Source organism: Glandiceps talaboti, chromosome 18 (assembly GCF_964340395.1).
Source record: "Glandiceps talaboti chromosome 18, keGlaTala1.1, whole genome shotgun sequence".
Taxonomy (NCBI): Eukaryota; Metazoa; Hemichordata; class Enteropneusta; family Spengelidae; genus Glandiceps; species Glandiceps talaboti.
In genome coordinates, this window is record NC_135566.1 from 15,247,019 (window position 1) to 15,262,931 (window position 15,913).

Consider the following 15,913-nt stretch of genomic DNA (forward strand, 5'->3'; position numbering starts at 1 on the left):
CCCTTTGCATCGTCATTTCAAGGCAAATTCGTTTCATCACCACTTCAAACAGTACCAAAGAAAATAATTTTCACATCTATTCAATGCAAAGCCATGGATTTAGGTTTTCTCAAACTACTGTTCAATCAATGATGGAATACCATCTGACAGCTATGATGGTTACCATAGTGACATCCATCTGTTGGTAACTTTACTAGTTCAGCGTATCATTACTTTAGTAATGATAACATTTTCAAAACCCTTTTTTACGTATGAACATTTCTAGCCCCACAAGACAGTGTTGACGGAAGGAACAATTTTGCTTGTTTCAAAGTTCTAAGTAACAACTAAAGGGTTGCATGTTGTATTCTGATCATTGGGTGACATGATATTAGAAGTGGTAAAGATTACCATTCACTGTTCACTTTGAAATATTCACTCTTGTAATCACTCGTAGTTCACTCTATCTGGCTCACCGAGATAGGAAGTGTAAGTTTCAATGCAGTCTGTAGACTTACTGTCAATGTACTCTCTGGAGGTAAACGACATTCGAAAAGTCAAGCTAACGACCATTACGTAGACAATCATACTTAGTCTACTTCTTTTGAAATATCACGTTATTTCTTGTAAAATGGGGCATGTATAATAAAAAAAACCAAAGCTTTTCAAAACGTCTTGTGAATACCAAGGTAATCCTATCTAGTCGAAATGGGGTAATATTAACTGTTCTACTATCCTCACGTTTCAAGAAGTTGGCGATACTCAAAATACCACATTTAATGAATCAATGGCATGCTAACATTACACACTTTATTGTTTCTATTTTGAATTTTCTAACATTCTATCCCTCACATTTGATTCAGACAAATTGAATAAATAAGAAATATGTGGAATATTTTGTATGACATATAAACCCTTGGAAAGGAATTCTAGTCGACCTGAGATCAGCCGTATGCTTCAATACCTATATAATAGATCTATAAAACTTTCTGTACGATAATAAAAAATCTAATCACATTACGTTACATGGATTTAGTCTTTTTGTAAATCTCCCCAGGTTTGGGAGCAAAAGAGGAAATGTGACTATAAGTTGTATTCTAGACATATCCAACCATACTATAGAAAGTCGTGATTTTGTGCTCAATATGTCATTACATGTAATGGAATGTTTTCCCTATGGAACAATTTTTTAAGTATTTGCGAGTACATTTACCGCTTGATGGAATGAACCATGGAATGTATTATGAATTTTAAAGTTAGAAATTCCAAAAGTACAACTTCCCTAGAATTGAAAGTGATGGCGATTCATTTGACACCATACATATTATATGTGCACGTCTATATTGCATGAAGAAGTTGGCAAGTTCACGGAGATTTTCTTGTTAAACAAACATTTATTCCATAAAATTTGTCAATTTGAAAGTAATAATTTACAAACACTATAGTTTCTGATGTGAATGTTCTTAACAACGGTATTGATGTGAGATCACTGGAATGTACAATTGAATACACAAAATTCTGTTCAGTTATTTTTTTAGTTGTAGCGAGTTCCAAATTTTCGCTGACGTCTCGTCATCTTCGTCAGGGATGTCCTACAATGGACGGATGCAAAATATTGTAAATGTATGTAATTTAGCTTTAATAATATTTTAGCTCATTTAGCTGAAACAATTTCTGGGTGAAAATGGAACCATTTTAACTGGTATACTCGGGGTAACTACATGTTACTAAAAAGACTGATTTATATAGTTTGAATCAATTCTGTGGCTGTATAGTACACTGAAGCCAAATATTGGTTATCCGCCAAAATAACATGGCGCCAAATTGTGAATAATTGTCTTCCCGCTACAATTGCTGAGATCCGAAATAAATACTTTCACAGTAGGCCGTCATAACACTTCTGCAGAAAGTGTATAATCCGACGTCTTTCACCACAGTGTGTTCATTTTCGTATGTCATTTTGAGTCTGTACGCGCCTTCTTTTTTTTTTTGCAAATGCTTCAAATAAAAAACATTCTCTAATGAACAGAGTGGTTTATTAGAATGTTTTGATGGCTACTAGAGGTTGATAATTAGGAAGAAAATCCGAGTAGATAATCCAAAATGTCTAAATCCTACTTATTCATCATCTCAACACAATACAAACTGTGATTTTGGTGCTGGATTGCATCTTAACTCTGACAAAACAAGGATTGCAAACATTAAATTAACGCTGAGAAGGAATATGACGTAAAGGGATAATAGAGCGAACAAAGAGAGAGATTCGAGTAGATTTAGAACTGCGCATGTAAAAATCAATTCAAATCGTTAATTATATTTCCTCCTGTGCCTTTCACTTGCAAAGTCCTTTTTCACAAAGAAAAACATGTAATAAGAAATGAAGGCTTTTCCCCAATGAATTATGCAATATAATTTGCATCAATCATAACACAATGGACAACAGTTGCAATGATCTTTTCTTGCAAGCTTATCACAAAAGCCGAATATGGTAAGCCGATTAAAAGTCATTTGTACTATATAATCAAAAGGAACTCGTAAAATAAAACTCATACAAAAATAGTTTTTTATGATAGCATATTACATAGTTAGATGATAAACAGTGATCGGAGAGTTTCTGTGGACCTTAATCTTTATAATAAGATTGATGTAAAATGAAATATCATCAATGACGTTAGTTTTGGGTAACAATTTCTCTTGTTATCACGCCTCCATTGCGAGATGGTTTCTACCTGGACTCACAGACATAATTATAAAGAGACCCTGTGTTCCCCATGTCGATTGTGATTGCGTGTTATAGATTTCATTACACTCAGTTACTAGCTGACAACGTATTCTTCAGACTCACAAAATGCGCTGTCTCTGTGTTCATCCCTAAAAAAACAAAAGAAACAGGCCAAGATTATCAAAATTTCAATCGTTTAATGTCAATGTTAATACTTACCTTATTTGTAATTGCGTGCATTAAAGTCGTATATTGCTTAAAATGAAATATCATTTTCTGTGTGGTTATAACTAAGATACAATGCTTTGTAAGATACATTATTGATGTAAAATATTTGTCTTATGTATGTATGTATGTATGTATGTATGTATGTATGTATGTATGTGTGTGTGTATGTATGTATGTATGTATGTATGTATGTGTGTATGTGTGTATGTATGTATGTATGTGTGTATGTATGTATGTATGTATGTATGTATGTATGTCTGAATGTCTGTCTGTATGTATGTATGTATGTATGTATGTATGTATGTATGTATGTATGTATGTATGTATGTATGTATGTATGTATGTATGCGTGGGTGTGTGCACGCGTGAGTGAGTGTGTGTGTGTGTGTGTGTGTTTGTGTTAAAGATTTGTCTTCTTACCGTGCATATTTCGGGAGGGGTTTCGAAAAATCATCCTTTCCTTCTAACCAAAACGTACACAGAAGTCCCTTTCCCTGAAACAAGATGTATATCATCACAGAAATACTGATACAATGAACGCCAAATGAACGAAAGTTTACAAGAAACAATTTATAGCCACTCTTCACGTAGAATAACTACAATCAACTGCAAATGATACATGTTTCATATATCGACAAAGATAGAAAAATATGTCTTTGTGGACAACATTTGACTGACGCACAACATGTCCAAAGAAGTATCCCATGTCCATTCGGAGGGATAAACATGCATTGGCTGTGCAGATCAATACAAAAGAGAGTGTGATCATTTCTAGTTGAGGATATGTGGTGATCGGAAGGCGACCTTCCCGTAGGCATGTGAGTAATACTTAAAGACTATGTTTTGCCTATATTTGGGTACGAAGATAGTGACAGCAAGGTACACACGACCTACATACCTTCACGCTTATGCATCCACGTTTGCATGTTTTATAACCTCCTATATCATCTAAAGCAGTTCGGGTCATATCACTGATATGTATACGGAGCGCTGTGAATAATGAAATTTAATTAGCCTATCTAACATTACATTTATACATTTGACTATATACTTGATGGAGTTGACTTAACTTTTTTGAATATATAAAGGAGCTTTACGTAATTAAAAGGGGGAGCCTGGGGAAATCAAGATTTGCTCTCCCCCCACCCCATTATTGAAAGCTTCCTAATCGAGAATTTGGTCTTGTCGTAATACAACGGGTAACAGATAACTAAACTGTTTGTCACTGTTGTTTATACCATCCATATCAAGTGTAAAAGTATAGTGTTACATTTGCTTTAATCATTAGCCCAGTATGTGGTGTCTCTTACTGTAATGTAATCAATGTGTAAACAACGTTACTGGTACAAAGCACAAGTTACTCGTAAATTGCCTAGAGAGTAAACATAATGTCGTAAGATGTCTTGGTTTCCCTTAGAACAATAGATAATTACAGTTGTGTCACTTGACGTTAGGGACACCACAACCTGGGCTGATGATTTAAATATATGTAACAGTATACTTTTACACTTGATATGGATGCTATGAACGATTGTGACAAGCAGTACAATCGCTTTACTTGACTGTTACCGGTTGTAAAACATTCAAGCCATTGTTGTTCACCACTAAACCTTAAAAATAATACTAGAGACAAACTTAATATTGTTGTCTCCGACGCTGCAATGAAGTACGAATGGCATGGTTTCCCTATTAGAATCAGAAATTGTCTTTTACAATAGAGTCGAGGAATCGTGACTTCAAATGGAAGTAGCTACAGAACAGTACATGGAGATCCTACGTATCCCGTTAATTTTCCATGATCAATTTTACCACATATCATGTTTTTAATATAGGCGTACGTGATGTAAGCATAGTAATGGGAAATGACTATTCATTAGGTTCATTACGTTTTCTGTTAGTTGGTGAAAGTCCTTTGAGAATACACTGAAATAACCTGAAGGTAAAGACCTCTCTATCCAACACCGCAACATAATGGCGAAGGTATACCGTGTAACTGTTTCGATTTATATCGCTATGCTCTGCTATAAATGAGTACAAAGACGGCTAGAAACAGCTAATATATTTTAATGTTTCTGTATATTCTGTATATGTAATATTTCAAATCGTAACACTTGTACATAGGTTGATGGTTGTGGATATTCGATTAGTCGAACTCTCCGAGATGTATATCCTTCGGTGTATGAGACAAGTATATGGAAAATAAAGACAGCCATTGTATGGTTATCTTTGTTTTGCTTCTTTACTTGATCGTCAACATGTGTATCATTCATCTATACCATCGAAAAGTTCATAGCGGACATCAGTGTACATTTGAGAGTGGATCAGTGATGTTTCTTTCAGCTGCCCTTTGACACAACGAGGTTGACAGATCATATGAGCTCAGTTCTGCTATAACTATGAATACTTTTCATGTCCATTGTGTTGTGCGACACACATTGTGTATCACTATCTTTTTTCTTATTTTTTGATATCAAATTAAGGTTTGTTAGGACCTAGGTGTCCACAGTTAAACGTGACGAACTGAAAAGTTACCAATGCAGTGATATGATCACAGTGTCGTATGCGTGTCGTTGTTAGGGTATCGATAATGGGATCCATTGAAGAGATCAGGAATAACAAGAACCAACGTTGCAATAAAATCTCACGAACTCATGCCTTGTGGTGGTTAGAAATAGTATGCAGAATTTCATCGCCAATATTTTTTGGATATATGATACTTCATTTTATGCTATAGTTGGCTAACAACTAACAGGCATCAAAAACAGTACTTGATGTTTACTAAATATATACGAGTAATAAACCTTATTCGATAGTTTGTGTCTTCAGAAAATTTGCATTTACCTTGTCCATTAGATTCCATCCTTGAGGCCATATTGACAGTATCACCAAAGAGACAATATCGTGGCATAGTAAGTCCAACTATCCCAGCAACGCAGCCACCAGAGTGAATACCAATACGAAGTTGTAACTGTCTTTCTGGCAAGTGTCGTATTTTAAATGTGGTGACTTCACTGAGTAAATGTAACGCCATGTTGGCTATTTCACCTGCGTGGCGTTTACCATTTCGTTGAGGCAGACCAGAAACCACCATGTACGCGTCTCCTATCGTTTCAACCTTTTGATCACAAAGTGATAATATCTTATGATAGTAACTAAGTTTTGATTTAGCATTCCAAACAATCTACATAAGAATATTTGTGACACAGTTTCGTTTACTGTTTTCAATAGTGCACGGCTGTAGACAACTGCACATTTGCACATAACCCATTTTACAAATATATACACGTGTACATCAAAGGCAAACACATTTTGTTCCAATATTTTACTACCATGTGGCATAATCCATGTAAAATATGAATACCGGTAAAGGCAACTAAAATCCTGTCAACCACTACCCATTCCCACTACCCAAGTTAACAAAAACGGGCAAAATACAAATAGAAACTTTGACAGGCGGTAGCAGTCAGTTATTTAAAGCGTTCTCAGTTATTACCTTAGAAGAAATAAACCTAAATCGGCTACTGAACGTGAATCATCCAAGGTTGTTCTTATTTACTAGTAGTCTAGTTTGTTGTAATGTAGCATCCAGAATGAGACTCACACACAAAGGAGTAATCTCTGTATTTCTGTACATCTCTGCTGTGCGCAGACAAACATAGACATATTTGCTAATAGTATGATGAAAGATCATCTGTGCAAAAGTTCAGTCTAAGTTAATGGGCTTATTGCTAATGTGTTAGCGTTTACAGTAGACACGATCTCATTACAACTAGATTCAGACTATTTTTTTCAAAAAGGAGTGAATTCCAGGGTCGATCCATGTCTTTCCTAAAAGAATTAATAACAAGATTCTACGTTATGTTCTGTGCAATATCATAAGTAGTTAGAATAGATTAGGAATCCGATTAGCCAATTTGTAAGAAGTCGATTAAATTCGTTCAAGTCTCTAGGCCTTTTTTCATTCTTAACGTGAAAGATTTTTTTTTTTTAAAAGTGTAAAAAAAAACAACTAAAAACGTTCGAAGAATATAACCCTTAAACCACAATCTCCCAAAGGACTGATGTCAGTCTAAAAGCTTATGTACTATTTGCATGAATCCTACCAGCACGTCCTTACCATTTCAATCACACCTGTATTATTTTAGAAAGATGATATGAGAGTTATGTGGTCTAATTTATGTATGAACGAATATTAAATGGATCGAGCATCTTCAGTTTCTATAAATTGCCTACCTAAAGAATGTTCTAAAGCTAAATAAGAGCATTTCTTCAGATTGTGGTATATAATAGTTTTTTTTACCTTATATACATCGAAGTTCATTATTGTACCATCGAACATGCTATACAGATCATTTAGAAAGTCAACGACCTGAAATCAAAACAACGTAAAGAAGATTGAGATTACGATGAAGATTACGATTAGGAAAGACTACTCCCCGAGGGCCACTGTGTTTGATAATCAAAGTACCGCGATTAACTCAAAATTTCCCAAATGAAAGCTTGTTCCCGATCCTTTGAAATAATTATAGTAAATTTGGTTGTTGAATGCCTTGTTGCCAAGAAAATCAGCAATATGTTTTTTTCCCCGTAATATTACTAAGGCTAGACTTGTTGCGATGGAAACGTTTCTTTTTGAAAATGTTTTGTTAGGTACAAAAACTTACTCATAATATCGCACTCCGTTAACAGTACTGCATCAATTGTTGTGTGAACGTATTTGTATCTGTATACAAGCTAAATCAATTTGATTTTTGGGTCCGCACCCTAAAATCAGCTCCCTTAACAGCAATCACGATTTCAACCTGTTTCTGTACTGCTTATGGATAATATCGGCCACTGATTAACATGTACCATTGATATTTTAACAATTTTCAGTGAATATATTGTGTCTGATCGAAAAATTATACTCTAGTACAGTTTTAGCATGGTGACAGATTCAAAACCTAGTCTTCCTTAGAGATTTAAACTTGCCACTGCACTATCTTCAGATAATATTAACATACAGTGTCTTTTATAAGTAATTGACTAATTTTTAGTGAATATATCTTTTGTTAATTTTAATTTTGATTTTAATTTTTATTTAAAATGTCCAAGTAGCAGTTAATGCAGGTTTAGCACAAATTTTGACGAATAATGTCGCGAACATTCTCGAATAAATATCAATGCATAGTGTTCCCTCATTTCTCTTCTTGATTTTAACTGGGATTGGGTTTGCGGTGTCACACAGTAGCAGAACAAATATAAAACGTCAAAGTCTGAACAAGATCTCAGAGACTGAGACTACGAGTAATTAGTATACCACCCAATCCATACACATAAATCTATCCTCAGGATTATACAGCAAATCCCGAAAAGCAAGGCTTGCATACATAATTATCTTATTTTATCTTATCTTAAGATAAGACACACGAAGACAGGGATTTTCAATTACAGTAAGATGATCATACATGTAACTATGACTCAAGATAAGATAGGATAAGATAACTAAAAACAGAGATTAGATCACCGAAGGCATTGTACCTGCAAAGGTCCACTCTCTGAACAGAGTTGAGTAAAGCCTACTATATCTGAGAAGAATATTGTAACATGATCGTATGTTTCCGGATCAACTCGCTGTCCACTTTTTAGTCTGTCTGCAACGCTCCTAAAACAAACATATAGCATATATTAATATTATTTTAATTCACTGGGTACCTTGTATTTCACGATGCAACGACTAGAACATTATAGAGTTGTGGAGTATTCAAGTGATCAACGGTGACTGAAACTTGCTAGGTTCAGTTACAGTACTGATCACCTGCACATACTTCACAGAGGTTTACATTTCATAAATAGGTTTGGTATTCATGAAATGTTAACAACATAAACTACTGTGAACCTGAATGCATATCTTGAAATTCTTCATATCAGCAAATTAATTGTACCTGTGTTATGGTATAGAATAAAGAAGTGGGTAGGAGGACCAGGATATGCCGACTTGAAGGGATGGGAGGGATGGTATCTGGGTTGATTAGTAAAGTTAAGAGAACGAATGACCAGATGCCATTAATTTAATTGAATGTCTTTATTCCACAATGTTTCGAGCACTAGGCATAGAATAAACGCAACCAACGCATAACTTAGCTATCGACATGACACATGGAACAAATTAGCCGCACCAAGCTACCAAGCACATATCACACAAACATAGATGAGTCAAAACCAAGAAAATAACAATAACTGAACAAACTCTTAATGAGATTTCATTTCAATTATTTTATATATTGTGGTAAAAAAAGTGAAAACTTTGCTAGTCTTCACAGCAACTTACTTCGGCAACATGCTGTATAAAAGTCTATCAGTTTTCTTCTTTTCCTCCAGTAACTGTTTCGTTCTTTCTCCTACAATTTCTTCTAAGTTGTTTGCATACTTCTCCATCATTTTTAACATGTTATCCATTATGTTTATACTCCTGAAATCAATGTGTAAATTGAGACATTAGCGTTAGCTATTCTTGAAACAATTGGTGAAGTATTAGCTATCCTGTCCACTAAATACAACACTTAAACTATCAATATGCTCAAACAACCAATGACATGACTCAGTATCAAAATAAAGAGAAATAAATTAAAGTAACAGGTATTTCTATTTATGATATTTAGACCACCCTCTGTACCAAGAGCTCCAAATCAAAGTTGATATGATGGTTTATATTATCATTGTTTTAAATGTGTTTTCATTTTCCTTATATCTGAGAAGCAATAGTTCTTGTAAACATGACGTACGCTATCCACATTTGATCATTTCTATTCTCTCGATAAGGTCACTGTTTCTAAACTGTTTTACAAAAATAAAGATAACAAAAGCGATAAAGATAAAATAATAACCAAATAGCGCAACTTATTTAGCATATCTGAGACATATAGAGATTCATATGACCAATGAACGAACGGATGGATGAAAGATTTATATGTCAACATTATGCTTTAACAAGACCATCAAATTTTCAGTATGTTGCTGTGAGCAGTTCATGTAGAATTAATCCATAATACATGTTTCATGAAAAAGGATATCTTGACGTGTATTTTTTTAAAAAGGTACGCGTATCCCAATTGCAAGTATTATTTTTCATACATACTGTAATTTTTTATCACGGTGGCCCATAAAACTTTAGATACACTGACTTACTTTTTATTGGTTATTATAACTAATCTCCTCCTAATGTCTGGAAAGGTTGGCCGCGTGCTTGGATCTTCATCCCAACACCGTTCCATTAAACTGGATACCCTAGCCTGCTCGGTGTGCCCTGACCATTCACTCTGTATTGTTGGTCGGAATGGTTTAGAACCACCCTTTCGAACCAAGTCAGTTATTTCTGCAATTATAAGACAAAGCAACAAAATTACTACTAGCTTCTCAGTTTCGGTTTCCTTTCATCAATTTACTCTAAGACATCCCAAAGTACAAAACATGTATACAAATTATGGTGTTTTTTTGGTACGTGTGGACACATCTTTCTCAGAGTTCTTCCGATTGGACAAAGGGTGAAAAACAAACGTAATCTTTTATTACCTTTCGGCGACATTTGATCTGTATTGAATGCACCGTTTCTTGTGAGTATTTCTTTGATAATGATAGCAAAACTGTAAACGTCTCCTTTCTGAGTTCCAATCAAAGGTGACTCTGAGGATCGCAATAACTCTGGCGCCGTCCATAACATACCTTCAGTTAAAAGAACATTGTGTTTTCGCTATCTTTTATTTTAAAGGAAACGACTGATGGTTGATTAACAAAAAGTATAAGAATATTGACAACCAGAATAAAACTAAAGTAGGTGATAAATCCAAATGAAAAAAACATGATTTGGTATGAACTTGATCTTTTATAACGTTCATGAAAAATAAATTAGACCTCTCCATTGGCAAGAATCTATCTTCCACAGCATGGTTAACACATTAAAGTACAGTAAGCCTAAAGATCGATAGATCAAATTCAATTCCTACCCACAGAGTCAGTCGGAATTGTGTGCAGTTTTGACACGTCTATCACGATGGATGTATGGAATAAACTAGACGCATGTTTCAAATCCAACGATGTGGTTTTAAATGTACTTACATTAAAGTCAGAGACAACCAGAAGTTTTGAAAGTCAAGCTCACTTAATAACTACATACATTGAACTCCATGACATGATAAGAGATACATTGACATGACGTCGGAAATTTTACACTTACGTGAAAAATGTGCATATTCTCCTCTGTCCTTCTGATCGTTTTGTTTGAAACGATTCAATCCATAATCGGTAATTTTTAATACCCATCGACTGTCAATTACACAGTTTGAAGATTTGAGCAGACCATGACACGTTAATGCCGATCTATGCAGATATTCCATGCCCTGTACATGACGAGATTAACATATCACAGTTAACTTTGCACTTAAATATACCACTGGATCTTTAGTATTGAAATTATGTGTACAACAAATGCAATAGCCATATGTGGATGTTCTTTTTTCGCTTTTTCTTTTTTAAACTTATTTTTATTGTAGGTTCATGAAAGGAAATGAATACATTTACAAAAAAAGCTCTCTGTTCATAAAGAACCAAATGTCACAGGTTGTCATTCCACCTACTGAAATACCTCATAGAGAAATATAATGGTTGGAATGGCTATGGATATTCTTGACAATACATACATACATACATACATACATACATACATACATACATACATACATACATACATACATACATGCATACATACATACATACATACGTGCATACATACATGCATACGCACACGCGCGCGCGCGCGCAAACACATACATACATACATACATACATACATACATACATACATACATACATACATACATACATACATACACACACACACATACACACCCACTCACTCAGTTACTCACTCACTCACTCACTCACTCACTCACTCACTCACTCACTCACTCACTCACTCACTCACTCAGACATAACACACACACACACACACACACACACACACACACACACCCTCACTCATTCACTCACTCACTCACTCACTCACTCACTCACTCACACTCAAATCGCAAACAGCAGGCTACCCACCTTAATAATATCGAAAAGCAGTGACGTCTTAAACAACCAATCAAGTTTGATATCATCATTTTCCAAAATGTCCTGAAAATCAAATACAACAATGTAAATTACACGATGAATATTTGCATAAAAATTTCATAGACACAGACGACAGAAAACATATTCAGCAAAGGACGTTTACCTGTAGACTACCCTTGGAACAGTATTGTGACAAAATGCAAATATTTGGTGGATCTGGACAAAATCCGATGAATGGATTAATGTTTGAGTGACTCATCTCACGCATCTGAGAAACAGAAAGAAAGGATAATTTTTTTAATAAATCTATTGATGTATAAGAAAAAATCCATTTTTTAAATGTTTGTGCTTGCGTTATTTTAATTATTTAGGAATGTAATGAATATTACTTCTTATATACCTTATACATTTTATATAACTATAGGCGTTATTAAGCTATGTGCATTAGTCACTACAGGTGGAAGTCAACCCCATCCCCATTGATAAGATGTTGACTATTGATTCATACCATCTATCGTATTAGATTATTTTTTCAAGGAAACGAAATGTTTGCAAAACAAGAGACACGCTGTGATTATGCTTAACGCGTAACTCTTTGAATTTGAGACAAACGAACCGTAGTATTATTTGAACGACGGCATGTTTTCAAACAGTACTGAACACCTTGAAATTAGGAGGGTATGACGTCACTTTCCCCCACATTATTTGCGGTAAAATGGCAGAGTTCACTTCAACTCAACATTACCTATCTCGCCCAACTCCAAAGCTAACAACTTTAATACGTTCTATTGTATTTGACAAACACCACATACATATTGAATAAAGTCTCCTATAGTTCCAAATGAATGCTAGAAAGGCATAAAAATACGTTTGGATGGACTTCTTCTGTAACGTTAAAAATGTCTCCAATATTTTTTGACAATTTGAAGGTGTATTCATTTCCAAGACAACTTCAAACTTTTCCATGATTTAGTATCGAAAATTATTACAACTGTATGATTAATAATTGTTTTGTTGTACCTTTGATACACACAGAGAGAGTCAATTTCATGGTTTCATTTTCTGAAGATTGATCTAGGGGTTTACGACAAGGCTCGACTCCCATGTTATCCAATCTCTCTGGCTCGTTAACCGTGGACCTCGTTGTTGAAGTATTTTTGTACATTCATTATGATCCCTTTTAAGAGGGCAAATTACAGAAACCCTTGCGCAATTGTTCAGTTTGTCCACCCATATTGTCTGTTTATTGCTTGTGAACTAACGAAAAAATAGTTTATAGTGCTCGTGAACCTCGGCAAAATAACGAACAACAGAGTCATAAATCGGAACTAATTTCAAAACTACCCTTTTAGCACTGTACTATCAAACTCATAAATGTATAGTCGTCAGAAGGTACTTACCATTTTCATTTCAAGTAAATCAGTACGTGTCATGGTCACTGTGTCTATCGGTAGGTGTTTGATTGCCACGATACTTTCCCTGTACGCTCCGACTTTGGTAAATATCTGTTCTTGATCGAGACTAAGATTCTGACTGGAAGATCGAAATCCAGCATGTGAACTACGAATGCTTCTTATGCTTAAACCACTTGCCTGGAATAAGGAAAACGATGCTAAACACTCGTAAATCCATATCGGGGTGAATGTGGAATTAACATACATACATACATACATACATACATACATACATACATACATACATACATACATACATACACTTCATTGCATACCTATCGTAAATCAAAAAAATACTATATGAATGGCACACTAAAAAAGTTACTGTAAAAGGGTAGAATTGGCACTGCTTTCGAATCAATAGAAACATACAAAGCTATCCATTTTACGAGTCTTGTCGAATACAATGTCGATGTAATTAACTTTCCACATCATACTGGCAAGTTCCTCTTCCAGTTTCTTTCTCCTGTACAGAACAATAGATATAACAAGTTCGAACACAAATTATTGTATATTTTATGGACAACTATCCCTCAATAACGCACATTTTTTCCCAAAAAGTAATTCTAATAATAATAATATTGATACTATAGTAAAATGTAAAGACGGCCTAAAAGTCGTGTTTGAACCCTATGGCATCAAACTCTCAAAGTATGACCTTTGCTAGGTCTAGAATACTCACAATCACATTAGTGCCGGCAATGCAATAGTGCCACTTAGATGGTGACCAAATTAATTACCCTAGTTTCGTTTTCCATATACTTCTACACAGAAACAGGAGTGGATTGTTCTATTCGGACTTTTACACACATAACGATGTACAATAACGTAATTCAAATCACCCCTTTGGTAACAATGTTATCTTAATGGCCATGTATGTATATATGTTATCGTGGTTAACAATTACAGGTTGTGAATGCCAAGACTAAAATCTGTGGAAAGACAATTTGTGACTTTTACTTTACATTACATGTAAGTACAAATCCTGACGTGGATAAGTCTGCCATAACTTTAGGTAAAACTGGTTTAAAAGAAAGTCACAAATTGCTTTATATAACGTATTGAGAATGACGTTACATCATTAAAACAAGGGACCTATCTTTTCGTTATTTTCTAGCCTGTGGCTGTTAAATATGAATGTAATTTAATTGGTCGGATTACGGCATATCAAAACCTGCCTCGATAATATCCTGCATGCTAATAGATAATATCTTCCAGACGCAATGTATAGCTGTCGGAGGACATATTTCTTTGTACCAAAAATAATGACAAAAACTCATTTGACATATTGCGAAATCTCAAATAAAACAACTCCTTTGCTTTGTGTCTGCAAAGTGTCCCTTGGGTTGTTTTGAGCCATGGGTATTAAGTCACACAGTAACTTTTAACTCACTAATTTAAAGAGAGAAATGACATTCTTTAAGACGTGAGTTCATTTTGAATGTTTCATCCTAATTGGTTACTTTATGTAATATGTTATTGCTAACAAATACATACCTATACCACAGAATCAGAACAGTCGCTATACAAATGCACAGGACAATAGCAACAATACTTATGATAATAACCAGGTTCTTTTCTGTCGAAAGATGGAAAAACAAGATATAGCAAATATAATTATGCTACTGTAACAATTCTTTCAACTATAATGCCTAAAAAGACAATTTATAGTTATATCATAACTATAATGAATCATAGTTCATTATCACGTAGCAGTATATATAACTCTTGTAGAACTTGTAGGAATTATATGTGTGTGTATATATATACATACATATATATATGTGTGTGTGTGTGTGTGTGTGTGTGTGTGTGTGTGTGCATATATGCATGTGCGTGCGTACGCGCGAATGCGGTTTGCCTCTTTATGACCGCGCTATATATATAAATGTATATTATGACCGAGCTATATATATATAATGTATACATTGTTGTAACGACTATGAAATTACATTAACATCAACAGCAAAAGTACATCATTGAACCTTCCATCTCAAGACTAAAAGCATTAACGTCAATAAATACCAACTTTTTCAAACTTTTTGTTGAAAATACACTGATTTAAAGGGAATCGTTGTACTGATCTCAACTGACACTTCTCTATCGTAAAGAAACAGCGAACCGACCCAGTTCGTTACGTCTTTACGTCAAATGGTGTGGTGAATGTTCAGCTAACTATACACTACATTCAAAGTTACTCTTGTACCGGATCACACCAGCACTCAGGGATAGCTCAACAGACATAGTTTTATGGTATACCTGTTACCTCACCGAACGAGATGGCTCCTATTTTCATTCTAAATCCTTTCTGCTCTAGGCCTTTATTGTCCAACCTTTTACTAAACGTATCTACATATCTATTATTAAACAATGACGTCATAGTATCTTCTATGTGATTGGATGTAAGTAAACGATGACGTCATCAGTGATAATTAACTTA

The 15,913-nt window shown here is 34.6% G+C and overlaps 1 protein-coding gene across 1 annotated transcript; it reads right to left on the minus strand.

The window, feature by feature from the left end:
- Positions 1-2,795: 2,795 nt before the first annotated feature.
- LOC144449734 (atrial natriuretic peptide receptor 1-like) lies at positions 2,796-14,480 on the minus strand. Its single transcript, XM_078140311.1, has 15 exons — positions 14,434-14,480; positions 13,846-13,939; positions 13,420-13,611; positions 12,183-12,287; positions 12,011-12,082; positions 11,142-11,304; positions 10,481-10,630; positions 10,097-10,283; positions 9,240-9,380; positions 8,450-8,573; positions 7,230-7,298; positions 5,771-6,044; positions 3,828-3,919; positions 3,350-3,423; positions 2,796-2,850 (listed from the first exon to the last, which is right to left on the minus strand). The coding sequence occupies exons 1-15, from the start codon at positions 14,478-14,480 to the stop codon at positions 2,796-2,798; spliced, it is 1,839 nt and encodes a 612-aa protein (XP_077996437.1).
- Between the last annotated feature and the right edge of the window lie 1,433 nt (positions 14,481-15,913).